At 45.6% G+C, this 14,819-nt stretch overlaps 1 protein-coding gene across 1 annotated transcript; it reads right to left on the minus strand.

The window, feature by feature from the left end:
- Positions 1–11,492: 11,492 nt before the first annotated feature.
- Positions 11,493–13,563, minus strand: LOC136467353 (zinc finger BED domain-containing protein RICESLEEPER 4-like). The gene is made up of 3 exons (XM_066466035.1): positions 13,042–13,563; positions 12,724–12,920; positions 11,493–12,267 (listed from the first exon to the last, which is right to left on the minus strand). Exons 1-3 carry the CDS (start codon positions 13,561–13,563, stop codon positions 11,493–11,495), a joined length of 1,494 nt encoding a protein of 497 aa, XP_066322132.1.
- Between the last annotated feature and the right edge of the window lie 1,256 nt (positions 13,564–14,819).

Genomic DNA, 14,819 nt, shown 5'->3' on the forward strand with positions numbered 1-14,819 from the left:
TATGCATTTAGGATCTAGTGGAGTGCTAACACCCTTGAAAATGTTTGTGAAAATACGCTAACACATGTGCACAAGGTGATACACTTGGTGGTTGGCACATTTGATCAAGGGTGGTGAAGTTTAGGTGCAAGGGTAAGTAACTCCATCGGTGGAGTGTCCGCCCGTAGAGTGCGGATAGTCTGATGATGCCACCGGTGCCCTAGACAGAAAAGACGGAGGTCACTGGAAGTGACCGGAAGCTGGCCTCAGTTGGACCGGCGCGTCCGGTCAGGTGTAGCAGCGAAGATGCTGGTGTCAGTCAAACGACCGGACGCTAGGTCGCTCTGCGACCGGACGCTGAAGGGTTGCGTCCGGTTGTGTTGTCGGTCAGCACAGTAAGAAGTCACAGTGTGACCGGACACTGGCGGGGTCCGGTCAAGCATGACCGGACGCGTCCGCTCAGCAAAATTCAGTTTTGGAACCTTACTGTAAACAACCGGACGCTGGGTGTTCAGCATCCGGTCAACTCAGGAGCTGTGTCCGGTCAAGGCAGATGATCATTGAAGTCGGGACATGTGGCTGACTATGAGCGACCGGACGCTGGGGGCTCAGCGTTTGGTCAACTAGCCGGAGCGTCCGGTCAGCCCGCGTTATGCCCAGTGAAGGGGTACAACAGCTCTGTTTCATGGAGGCTTCTATTTAAGCCCCATGGCCGGCTGTTGCTCACAACCTTTGGCCATTTTCATTGACATAGCACCTTGTGAGCTTAGCCAAAGCCCTCCCACTCATCTCCATCATTGATTCATCATCATAGTGAGATTGGGAGTGAATCCAAGTACATTGCTTGAGTGTTTGCATCTAGAGGCACTTGGTGTTCTTGTTTCGCTGCGGGTTTCGCTTGTTACTCTTGGTGGTTGCCGCCACCTAGACGGCTTGGAGCAGTGAGGATCATTGAGTAGAGGTTAGTGATTGTCTCCGGCTCTGATCATGGTGATTGTGAGGGGTTCTTGACCTTTCTCCGGTGGAGCGCCAAAAGGTACTCTAGTGGATTGCTTATGGCTTGTGTGATCCTCATCTTGTGTTGGTTGTGCGGCACCCTATTGAGGGTTTGGCATATGAAGCCAATTAGCGCGTGAACCTCCAAGTGAGTGAACCTCGGTAAAAAATTATTATGTTCATCATTGATCCCGAGGTGATTGGTCTTCATTGTTATTCATCCTTGTGATTGATTGGTTCCTTCATCTACACGGTGGTATAACCTTCTTGATCACTCTCTTTACTTTACCACGAACTAGTTGACAAGCTCTTTAGTGTAGCTAGTTGTGAGAGCTTGCTTGCTTGGTTGATGTGGCTCTTTAGTTAGCCTTTGAGAGCACATTAACATAGGGTAGTGTCATAGCTATTGTGTGAATAGATATTATCTAAACTAGAATTGTGGTAGGTGGATTGCATTTTGAGTAGGCTAGTGCAACACTTGCTTCGCCTCATAATTGTCTAACTATTTTGTTAAGTGTTGTTGAAGAAATTTTATTAGGCTATTCACCCCTCTCTAGCCATTAGGACCTTTTACTTGGACACTATTATTGGTGATATTTCAAGAGGTGTACAAACTATATCAAGATTGGCTTCATTTTGTGAGCATTTCTCATTTGTGTCATCCATTGAACCTAAGAAGATAGATGAAGCTTTAAAGGATGTTGATTGGGTCAATGCTATGCATGAAGAGCTAAACAACTTTACAAGAAACCAAGTATGAGAGTTAGTTGAGAGGCCTAAGGATCATAATGTGATTAGAACAAAGTGGGTCTTTCGAAACAAGCAAGATCAAGATGGGATAGTAATAAGGAACAAAGCAAGATTAGTGGCTCAAGGTTACACTCAAGTTGAAGGTCTTGACTTTGGAGAAACATATGCCCCGATTGTAAGATTGGAAGCAATTATGATCTTGTTAGCCTATGCTTGTGCCCACAACATCATGTTGTACCAAATGGATGTGAAGAGTGTATTTCTCAATGGGTACATCAATGAGCTTGTGTATTTTGAGCAACCTCCTGGTTTTGAAGATGAAAAGAAACCCAACCATGTTTACAAGTTGAGAAATGCTTTGTATGGATTGAAACAAGCACCAAGAGCATAGTATGAGAGATTGAGGGATTTCCTACTCTCTAAGGGATTCAAAATGGGAAAGGTTGACACCACTCTCTTCACCAAGAAGCTTGGAAATGACTTGTTTGTAATACAAATCTATATTGATGATATCATATTTGGGTTAACAAATCAAGATTTTTGTGAAGAGTTTGGCAAGATGATGGCAAGTAAGTTTGAGATGTCCATGATTGGAGAACTTAGCTACTTCCTTGGTCTTCAAATCAAGCAAATGAAGAATGACACATTTGTGAGTCAATGCAAGTATATCAAGGACATGCTCAAGAAGTTTGGAATGGATATCGCTAAATCTATTAGTACACTAATGGGAACAAGTGGAAGCTTGGATAGTGATGCTAGTGGCAACAAGGTGGATTAAAAGATGTATCGGTCTATGATTGGAAGCCTACTCTATGTGACCGCATCAAGACCGGATGTGATGTTTAGTGTATGCATGTGTGCTAGATTTCAAGCCTCGCCAAGAGAAAGTCATTTGAAAGCAATAAAGAGAATATTGAGGTACTTGAAGCATACACAAAATATTGGATTGTGGTATCCTAAAGGAGCAAGATTTGAGTTGATTGGATATTCGGACTCCGATTATGCGGGATGCAAAGTTGAGAGAAAGAGCACATCGGGCACATGTCAACTATTGGAAAGATCACTTGTGTCTTAGTCATCAAAGAAGCAAAATAGTGTAGCACTTTCAACCGCTGAAGCGGAGTATATTTCGACCGGTAGTTGTTGTGCTCAATTACTTTGGATGAAGGCTACTTTGAGTGACTTTGGAATTAAATTCAAGCAAGTGCCATTGCTATGTGACAATGAGAGTGCCGTAAAGCTCACCAATAACCCGGTTCAACATTCAAGAATAAAGCATATTGATGTCCGCCATCATTTCATAAGAGATCACCAACAAAAAGGGGACATTTGCATTGAGGGTGTGGGCACCGAAGATTAACTTCTCGATATCTTCACCAAGCCACTTGATGAAAAGAGGTTTTGCAAGCTAAGGAATGAATTGAACATACTTGACTTCTCCAATATGTGTTGATGCACCCTCCACTTATATGACATGCCTCTCCTTCGAGCAATCCAAGGTAAAAGTTGATTGGCATGGCATACATCCTTGCTAAGGACATGTTTAGTGCATCTAGACATTTTTCATATTTGACTAGGCTCATTCATTAAAATTAAATGAATTTGATGCTTGTATGGTACCACTATTGCTTGTATGTTTGAAATGATCTAGTGGTAGCATATGACATGTTTGTGGGCTTCTAAACCTAGTGTTTGATCTAGAAAATAAGCTACAAGTGTTTAACTCAATATGGTACAAGATAACCCTTATTTGGAGGTGTAAAGAAGCTTGTCCTTGGATCAAACCGAGTTAAATATCTTTTGCAGGTAATCTAGATTGAACCAAATTTGGGAAAATGATCCTCATTTCACATGGTTTCACCCCAACCTATCTATAATTTGAGCTCACCTTTCGTGCTAATTGTTGACAAAGGGGGAGAGAAATTCACAAGGATGGTAAGATAGGAGGAGCACACAAATGAAATGACATTGTAAGGGGATCAATAAAAAAGATGGACACAAGTAGGGGGAGTAAGCTCATAAACTTGTATGTTGCATTTGAATGTGCATTTCATATGTTTGTTTGCATGGCACAAGTTTTAAATTTGAACATCCTATCCATGCTTATGTGATGTATGCTAGTTGTAAATTTGAATGATTAAATGAAAATCTAGCATGCATAGGATATGTAGTGATTTCGTTTCCAAGTATTTACAAGTGGTATCTAGCTAAAGTAACTAGACTTATGTTTATTCTATGGAAACTAGACCCTTGCTTGTAATATTGATCTCATGGGGTATTCTAGTTTTTGTGTATGTCTAGTTACTAATGGTGCTAAGGATGGTATATTGGTGCACTCTGATTGGTATCACGCTTCAAAGGTCTATCTCTTATACCTTAGCATCATTTGATAGAAATTGACTCCTATATTTCCTATCTAAGCATATGTACAAGCTACAATCCAAACTCTTAGCACATATGTAGGGGGAGCAATTACTACCATTTGGGATTCATGAAACTTGTCCATATCCTTTACACATGGTAAATATGCTTGGGCAAGCAATATGGATTCAATTAAATTTTAACTCATATCTTTGTGAAAGGGTTGTCATCAATTACCAAAAAGGGGGAGATTGAAAGCTCTAGTTTGGTTTTGGTTAATTGATGAAACCCTAAGTGCTAACGTAGTTTATCAAAGTGATTATGAGATAGGTAGCACTTCTCCAAGTGATGAAGCAATGGCGAAGATTATGACAATGGTGATGGCATGGTGATGATCAAAGTGCTTTGACTTGAAAAGAAGAAAGCGAAAAAGCTCAAGGCAAAGGTGTAATTTGTAGGAACTATTTTGTTTTGGTAATCAAGACACTTAGAGAGTATGATCACATTTAGGATTGATAGCCGTACTATTAAGAGGGATGAAACTCGTATCGAAATGCGGTTATCAAAGTGTCACTAGATGCTCTAACTCATTGCATATGCATTTAGGATCTAGTGGAATGCTAACACCCTTGAAAATGTTTGTGAAAATATGCTAACACATGTGCACAAGGTGATACACTTGGTGGTTGGCACATTTGAGCAAGGGTGAAGGAGTTAGAGATGAAAGAGGGTCAGTCTCGCTGATTCACAAAGTGACCGGACGCTGGTCTCAGGTGGACCGGCGTGTCCGGTCAGGTGTGGCAGCGTAGACCTAGCGTCGGTCATTTGACCGGACGCTGAGTCTCGGACTAACCGGACGCTAGAAGGCAGCGTCTGGTCAGAGCTGACATGGCAGTACTGAGATCAAGGGGACTGACCGGACGCGTCCGATCAAGGTTTGCCATCTCTGGGAGCTTACTGGAAACGACCGGACGTTGGGGGTTCAGCGTCCAGTCACTTTTGCCGAAGCGTACGGTCATGTCATGACCATTGAGATCGGGCGGCTTCGGTTGACCATAGTATTACACGTGGCTATCATCAGGTGACCGGACGTTGGGTCCAGCGTCCGGTCAATATGACCGGAGCGTCCGGTCGGCCCATGTTCAATACAGTGAGGAGTCCAACAGCTCTATTTCGTGGGGGCTTCTATTTAAGCCCCATGGCCGGCTCAAGCTCATTCTCTTGGCCATTTTGCATTAACATAGCAACCTTGTGAGCTTAGCCAAAGCCCTTCCACTCATCTCCTTCATTGATTCATCATCTTTGAGAGATTGGGAGAGAATCCAAGTGCATTACTTGAGTGATTGCATCTAGAGGCACTTGGCATTCGTGTTTCGTTGTGGGATTCACTTATTACTCTTAGTGGTTGCCACCACCTAGATGGCTTGGAGCAGCGAGGATCGTTGAGCGGAGGTTGGTGATTATCTCTGGCTCCGATCGCGGTGATTGTGAGGGGTCTTGTACCTTCCCTAGCGGAGAGCCGAAAGGTAACTCTAGTGGATTGCTCGTGTCATTGAGTTACCTCACTTGTGGGTAGGTTCTTGTGGTGTCCAATTGTGAGGACAAGGTTCATGCAACACCTCTTAGCCGCCGAACCACCAAGTGTTGGTCGACACAATGGGGACTAGCGTGCCGGCAAGCACGTGAACCTCGGGAGAAAAATTGGTTGTCTCTTGCCCTTTGGTATTCTCCCAGTGATTGATTTAGTATTCATCGTGTGATTGGTTCACTCCTCTACACGGCGGTATAATCACCCTACTCACTCATTTATATTCTTGCAAACTAGTTATGACAAGCTCTTTAGTGTAATTAGAATTAAGAGTTTGCTTTGTTATTTTAAGTTCATCTAGTGGAGCTTTTTAGAGTAGCAAGTTTAAGAGCTCTTAGTGAGTAGTAACATTGCAAGTTGTGTGACTAGTAATCATTGCAACTAGAATTATTGGATAGGTGGCTTGCAACCCTTGTAGAGCTAGAGCAAGTTTGCATTTTGCTATTTGTCATACTAATCAAATTGCTCTAGTTGATTTGTAGATTTTTAAATAGGCTATTCACCCCCTCTAGCCATATTAGGACCTTCCACCGCTCCCAGGGGTGTGAGCCTCTAGTGCATGCAGCTATTGCTCCTCCAGCGCATCAGCGAAGGGGAGTGGTTGGACGGCTACGGGAGCTAGCGCCAGCTCTCCCTCTGTCATGACGATGAAGTCTAGATACTCGAAGCACACGTGCGTGCTCGTGATCCAGCTGACGTTGTGACTAGCCATTCGAGGCCTGGTGTGTATGTTGAGACGCACAAAAGGCCCCTACCTAGCGCGCCATCTATTGGTGTTTTGAGTTGCCACCAACAAGTAAATTTCTAATATTGCACGTCTGGCTCGGATGGTGTGCTAAGAGGACACGAGGTTTATACTGGTTCGAGCAAAATGTCCTTACATCCAGTTCGTTGTTACTGCTCATGTTACTAGCACTGAAAGTTCATAGTAGTGGTTATAAACAGGCGAGAGAGGGACAAGTCCCAAGTCTCTGATGGAAAAGCTAAACGGGTACTGAGAGCTCGGTCGCTGTTCGGTTATATGTTTGGGGTTTGATGAGTTGATTGGATTCGAGTCTCCTGTGGTGTGTTGCGATGAGTTTCGATGTCCCCTAATTGGATGCCCTGCTTTCCTTTTTATAGGCTAAGGAAAAGCAGGGGTTACAGCAGAGGGAAAAAAGGAGAATCAGAAGGAGAAGAAATCCTCCAGGATCGCGGGGTCCTTCTTCTCTTCTATGTGGGTCCCATCGACCCTATAGACGTCAACAGGGACAGCTTCATGTCATGGCCCTATCCATCACTAGCGCCATGCATAGGCATCATCTCCCAGTCGTGGTGCTCCACTCCATCCTAGCGCACGTCGTGGTGAACTGACGCGCTTGTTAATGTTCATACGAGGGTTAGGTAGAATAGCACTAGTTCACCCAATGTTGTTCCTGATGTGAATCCTCGGGTATGGCCCGTCACGGCCATGGGTTTATATCGAGGCATGCCGGTCACCTCCCTAGTGTCAGAGCTTTGACCCAGGCCCATACGCTTGGACCTAGAGTGGTTGGCGGTAGTATGGGTCTCTGTCGGGTGAGACGGAGCCCCTGGCCTTGGGGTCGGGCGAGGTGGAGTTCCTCCCCAGAGGCCGGGCGTGGCGGAGCCAGCCCTTAGAGGTCGGGTGAGCGTGGAGCCCATGGCCTCGATGTTGGGCGAGGCGAAACCATTGGCCTTGATGTCGGGCGAGGCGGAGTCACCATCAGGGGTTGGGCGAGGTGGAGCCACCCTTAGGGGTCGGGCGAGGCAGAGCCCGCGACCTCAGTGTCGGGCAAGGTAGAGCCACCCTTAAGGGTTAGGCAAGGCAGAACCTGCGGCCTCGGTGTCGGGCGAGGCGGAGCCACCCTCAGGGGTCGGGCGAGGTAGAGCCCACGGCCTCGATGTCTGGCAAGGCAGAGCCTTCCTCAGGGGTTGGGCAAGGTGAAGCCTGTGGCCTCAGTGTCAGGCTAGGCGGAGCCACCCTCAGGGGTCGAGCGAGGCAAAGCCACCCTTAGGGGTCGGGCGAGGCAAAGCCGCCCTCAGGGGTCGGACGAGGCAGAGCTCGTGGCCTCGATGTCGGGCGAGGCGAAGCCAACCCTCAGGGGTCAGGCGAGGTGGAGTTTGCATACCTAGGGGTCGGTTGGAGCTATAGTCACGATCTTAACTGCTCGTATAAATCAATGCTTGATGGTTATTAGCTCCTCCTCTTCAAGGTACCCTGGTATTGGTCCCCAACAACTAAGCACTTCACAAAGCACCTACGCTAATCACCGAATGTATCACTAAGCACTATGCAATTGGAGATCACTAAAGTGGTGTATCAACACCCATGGTATGTTTCCTCAGCTCTCCACTCCTCAAAAGGTCGGTTAGGGGTCTATTTATAGCCCCACAAGTGAGAACTAGCTGTTGGACCCGAGACCCAACTTTTTGCTAGTGACCAGACGTTGATCACGTCCTGATCAGACGCGTCCGGTCCTACCGACTGTTGGAGCACGTGCATTGATCAGACTCTGGGCCGAGTCTGGTCTCACTCGATCGGACATGTCCGGTCGTGCAGGCGCCGCTTTGGAACCTTTCTAGACATGATCGAACGCTACTTCTTGGTGCGTCTGGTCGTCCTGCCGTCGCGTCTGGTCACGCTGAGAGCGTTGCCGTTGACGATGAATAGTGAAGTATGTGTGTCCGGTCACTACCTCGCTCAGCGTCCGGTCGCTGCTGTAGATGCCTGTTGTTGCTGAGCAACTGATCGGACGTGTTCGGTCCTCATAGGTCCGTATCCGGTCACCTTTGTAGAGCTTGTTTCTTCATGATCTTGCATCCGGCTTGGTTCTCATCTTCATGCTTGGACTTTGCTTGATATCTTAGGTCTTCTCTTGTGCTTCTAGGGTCTTGCTTAGTGTGTTGATCATGAGATCATTATGTCGTATTCGTCCAAGTCATGTCTTGCACCCTATTGAACTATAAAATAACTACATGCAAATTCATTAGTCCAATTTGGTTGTGTTGGCCATCAAACACCAAAATTCAAAGTAAATGGGCCTAGGGTCTATTTTCCTTACACCACCGTCGCAAGGGAAGGAATCAAACTAGTAAAAGGAGGAAAAGGAGTTGGAAAAGACTTCAGTTAGAGTGACCTTCGTGGTCCTCTAGAGCTAACGTTTGTTGGGTCGCTCACAGCCACCTCAATAGAGAGTAGGACTCGAAGGAGTCCGAACTTTGGTAAAACAAATATCGTGCCTTAAGGCATTTGTTATCTATTTGTGTTGCTTAAGCTTTTGTGCAGGTTCCCTGTATATCACTACATCTCTAGTAGGCCCCTATAGGTTGGATTGGAGATTGAAATCAAAAGGAGCAAGTTGGCTGCTGGACTACATAGCCCATAAATACCGGACGTGTCCGATATTACAGACTAGAGCTGATTTGTGTATTCTCTGTCATAATATTTGTGTTGCAGGGTTGTAGCTCCTAGATAGATTCTATATACCTTATACTATGTGTGGTTAACTCATGAAGGGTTTATTTTCTCTGATTTGGAATTTCTGAGTTATTAGAAATTCTAATAGTAATCGTTTCTGTATTTGAAGGTGTTAATTTTTAGAAACGTCTATCCACCCCCCTTTAGCGGCATCCTCGGTCCTTTTAGTGTGGTATTTCCCTATATTTCTTCACATGCATAGGTTGCTTGCAAATGCAAAGTGAGCCAAGCTGTTGCGGTAGCATGGCGAAGAGCGTAAGAAAGATATAGGGGGTGTTTGGCATGACTCCTCCTGAGGGGCTCCTCCGGAGGAGCCAGAGCCGTTTTGGAGGAGCCATAATTTATGGCTTCTCCAAAATGATTTCTGGCTCCTCTGCTTTTAAAAAATGGCTCCTTCATAAATACATTTGGCAGGGCTCCTCCGGAGGAGCCGGAGCCAGAGAGAAGCCCTGCCAAACAGGCCCATAATGCTTAGGCACCCCACTGATGGTTGGAGTGAAGGACGATCAATACTATGTGCTATGAGAACATGGGTGTAGAGGTAAGGATTTGTAAAAAAAGTTCTAGTGAGAAAGGAAACCCAACTTATAACCATGTCCTCATACTATATAAGAAAAATAGGGTCCCTAGACTGGAACACCTCAATAAACATCCTACCGAAAGACACTACTAGAAAAATGATATTAGAAGACGGACACACCTAGCGACCTTCTCCATACATGGTTAGGGCCTCCAAGAAAATGGCCACCTGTGAAAATCATTTACTGAGGCGGGGTCCTAAGGTGGCCGCCTCTGGAAATCATCGATTAATAGAGGCGGTCGCCTCAGTATCCCCGTATCTATAAATTGATTTTTAGAATGCTCGTCTCTAAAAATTGTATTAATAGAGGTGATCGTTCCATATGAACTAGGATGAAGACAAACTTTGTATCAAAATTGTAGCTCTCGATGTGATCTACAACTTTGTAGTTGAATGATTTTTATTTGAAAATGTTTAGAGTCCCAAAATATTATTTTAAGTCTACGAGTTTTGAAATTTGAAATTTCCAAACAACCTCGGACGTTGACGTATATACCAAAGTTGTAGTTCTCGGTATAATCTACAATCTACAACTTTATAGTCGAAGGTTTTTGATTTGAAGTCGTTTAGAGTGCCAAATATATGTTAGTAAGTTCATAGGTTTTGAAATTTAAAATTTAAAATTTATAAGTGACCTTGAATGTTCACATAGAATTTAAGGAAACGTAATGCAGAATGGTTTCTTGGCAGTCAGGATGGGAATGAACTATCGCAAATGTGGCTTATATTCCACAATCTAAAAAAAGCCCGGTCCGTGTCGAACCACCACTCCTGTGTGGCCTAATACCGTCCCATATAACTATGGGCATGATTGGTAGGCCAAATCGGACCGTCCCCGCACCGTTTTGATGTCTGACCTCATTCATGCGGTGTGTTTGGTTGTCCTCCTTGCACCTTTCGCATGTATCCTTTCATTCATCTGCTCTCCTCCATCCTACACGACTTTATCTTCTCAATTTCCACTTCCCTCTCCATACAGGATGGTTTGATTCAGGCATGGCACAGGGACCCATGTGTCATACACTCAAAATTCTCATCCATGCATGCAACCAAACAAGATCTCATCTTATACTGGACCAATAATAAAGACAACCAAACACGACTGAGTACACGATTTGAACATGCATCTCACCATCCTGGACTAGCTCTCCATCCCAACTCTCCCTCACCGAAGCAACCAATCATGCCCTATGTGCCTCTGATATGAGACTCCCGCGTGCTCATCTATAGTTTTCCAAACGTGCCGGCATGGCACTACACGACAATAGCCCGCCCTGGCACGGCACGTCTGGGCATGGCACGCTAGGCACGGCTGATGAACCGTGCCGTGCCGTGTCATGCCACCATGTCCGACTCCAGACCCAGACACATCACTATTATTCCTAGAGCGTGCCGTGTCATGCCATGCCGACTCCAGGCTCAGCGTGCCCATGCCAGCCCAGGCACTAAACTAGCAAAAACCCTCAATGAACTCAGCACAGCAATTCAAAGAGATCTAAAATGACTAAGTTCACAAAAGATCAAAAATAGATCAGAACACAGCACAGCAAAGAACACAAACTTTTGAAACTAAAACTAATTTAAGTAGGAGCTGTGCAATGACTGCCTCATTAAAAACCTATTTAGGTAAAACTCACCCTTGTGAGAAACCCTAAATAGGAAAAGAGTATAGCCAGCACCTAGATTAATTGTTCATTACATCCATCACCACAAGTCCAAGTCTCAGTTATTACAGAACCATTACATAAATGGGAAGTGAACTAGTTGACATAAAGATAAAGACCAGCAAAGGCCTCTTCCAGCTCCTTGTCCTCCACCATGTGCTGCAGTCTTGTCTCAGCATTCTCCCAATCCTTGATGCAGGTAAGCGCCTCTACAGTTTCAGGGTTTAGCCTCCGCCGTCGCTCCTCAATGATCCTGCCAGTTAAGCTAAAAGTAGACTCTGAAGAAATGGTTGACACAGGCACTGTCAAAATGTCTTTAGCAAGAACAGAAAGTATTGAATAAGTAAGCTTGTGCTCATGCCACCATTGCATGATGTCAAACTCATCATCCAACTGGCTTACTATGTTACAGTTTAGGTAGGATGCAAGTTCACTAGAGTTAGAACTAGCAGTTGCTGCCTGTAGCAAGGAAGTGGTAGAAACACTCCTAGAATGATCAAGACTAGAAGGGAGGGAAGAACAGCCAGCTCCAACATCCAACTCCTCATCATCATAAATTTTAGCCCAAGCTGTTCTTTTCTTACCAAACAGGGATGGAGGAACAACCCTTTTCAGCCTATTAGAGCCATACATTACATCATACCTATTATACATTTTAAACAGAAGAGCTCTGGTGTCCAGCAACTTATTAGTGTAGTCAATATTAAAAAGAGAATGTAACTTCCTAAGCACTTTGGTAAATCCCTTAATTTTAGCTCTTGGATCCAATATGAATGCAATAGAATAAAGATCAGGTATATTCTTCCAGTACTTATTGTATTTGTCAATTATAGGTTGGATAACAGATCTTAGATGTTCATCATGTTGATACCTATGTAGGTGTATAGCAATCTTAACAAGATGATAAATCATAAGTGGAGAAGTAGGATAGTAAACACCGGACAAATCAACAGTTGAGTCATAGAATAGTTCAAGACATTCAAAGATTTTATTTGCCATAGCCCAGTGATCATCAGTCAAAAGGAAACCACTACCTAAACCTCTAGGGTAATTGGCCTCAATGAAAGTACTGAAAGTACTCTTGTGAGGCAGCAAGTGCTTAAGCATTAGGTAGGTAGAGTTCCATCTAACATCCATGTCTAATCAAAACTTCTTAGGTCTAACACTACTAGCAATGCAATAACTCTTGTATGCAGCAATTCTTTGATTAGAGGAGTTCATAAAAGAGATTGCTGTTCTAAAATCCTTAATGAGAGGATTCACAGCAGCCAGTGCTTCTTTCACAATCAGGTTAATAATATGACAAGCACATTGTTGATGCAAAAACAGATCAGAACCCAAATATTCTTTAAGTATAGGTTTCAGTTTATCCATAGCATTTTTATTTGCAGATGCATTATCCAAAGTTACAGAAAAAACCTTGTTAAGTATACCATACTCAGCCAGAACAGATGCAACAAGCTCAGCAATGTTCTCAGCATTATAGGACACATCAATCAACCTTAAACCAAGTACCTTTTTTCTCTAATTGCCAATCAGCATTAATGAAATGAGCCACAACAGATAAATAATCTTCTTTAGCCTTTCCAGACCATATATCAGAGGTAATAGCAACAGATGAAACAACATTATCCTTTAAACAGACCATCAATTTATCACGTTTCTCATTGTAGTATTTAAACAGATCTCTACCAGTGGTTTGCTTAGAGACAGGTGAAAAATTAGGGTTATGAGCAGTTTTAATATAATCTTTAAATGTCTCAGTTTCACCAATCATAAGAGGTAGGCCCAATCTAGCAAGCATACGAACAAGTTCAACACGAGCTACCTCAGCACTGTACTCCCAACGACGAACAGAACCATCAGAATTAAAAGCAATATGAGTCTGAGTCATGCCCCGGGTCTTCTCAAGTTTCTTAGGACACTTAGTAAGATGTCGAGTAAGATGCCTAGTGCCATGAGCAGAATAAGCAAAGCAGCGCTTATGGCAATGAAGGCAAGTGGCAGCAAACCTGATCTTTCTACCTTTCTCAGTTTTGTAGTGCTTCTCAAAGTCCTCCCAGACAGCAGACGTGGAAGGGCGATTAGAACCGATAGGGCTAACCTCGCTCTGGCCACCGTCGGCATCAGCCACGTCGGTTCTAATCGCCCTGGCCACCGTCGGCATCAGCCACGTCGACTAGGGGGTCGGAGTCGTCGATGGGAAGGGGATCAGTAACAGAACAGCCGAAGAGCACGGCAGCGTCCTCGCGGACATCATCGTCCTCATCATCTCCGGCCATCCCGCACATACGCAGCTCGTCGTTCTAGGAGTGGTCAAACTCCCCGTCATCGTGTCGCCCGGCGCCTGGGGCCATCTCTGTAGTCTCCGGTTCCTCGACGACTGCCACAATCAACAGATAAAAGCAGGGTTAGGTTGGGGATTAGGGTTTGGGTTAGGGTTAGGGTTTACCCTTACCTCTACAGCCGGAGCCCCGTAAACAACGACGATGAGACGGACCGATTGCACACCCCCGGTACCTCAACGGAGACCGGACCCCGGAGGTAGCGGTAGCCAGCGATGTGGACGACGGACAGATGACGGAGATGCGGTGAGGATGCCGAGAACGAGGCTCAATCGACGTTCAGGGATGAAGAATAAGGGAACAGATGAAGATTGAGGGCGGGAACCACCGGATCTAAGGGAGAAGAAGGAGATTGAGGGCGGAGAGGGAGAAGAGAGAACCACCGGCCACCGGGACTGACCCCTTACCCGCCGGAAGACTCCATGGTGATGGCGTCGAGGAGCCTAGGTTACGAGTGCGGCGAAGAGCGGCGAGCAGGCGAGGAGCTAGGGTTACGAGTGCGGCGAGGAGCGGGCGAGCGATAGAGTGAGCGGGGAGAGCCGGAGAGGAGAGGGCGAGAGGCTAGGGTTACGAGTGAGGGGAGTGGGGAGAGTGGCTGCATCAGGCGGCTTATATACCGGACCCCCCGGCCGCCCGGCGATTCAACGGCTCACGCCCCGCCTCCGCGATCCGACGGCTACGAGCCGTGCCTGCTCCGTGCCGCCCGTTGGAACGAGCTGTGCCTGGGCCGGCACTACGGGCTGACCTTTCGGCCCAGGCACGGACACGGCTACGGGCCGGACCAGGCACATGCACGAGCGAGACCGGGCCGTACCGGGCTAGGGCCGTGCTTTTTCGCACCGGGCCCGTGCCACCCCGTTTCGCGCGGCCCGTTTGGAAATTTATATGCTCATCCCGGGTTCACCTCTGCTCTTCTTCCTGTCACTTGGGCCTTGTTTAGATTCCAAGTTTTTTCACTCTCTCTCTATCACATCAAATCTTTGGACATATGCATGGAGTATTAAATATAGATAAAAAATAACTAATTATACAATTTGATTGTAAATTACGAGACGAATCTTTTAAGCCTAGTTAGGCC

The sequence above is a fragment of the Miscanthus floridulus genome, chromosome 1, assembly GCF_019320115.1.
Source record: "Miscanthus floridulus cultivar M001 chromosome 1, ASM1932011v1, whole genome shotgun sequence".
In the NCBI taxonomy this organism is placed as follows: domain Eukaryota; kingdom Viridiplantae; phylum Streptophyta; class Magnoliopsida; order Poales; family Poaceae; genus Miscanthus; species Miscanthus floridulus.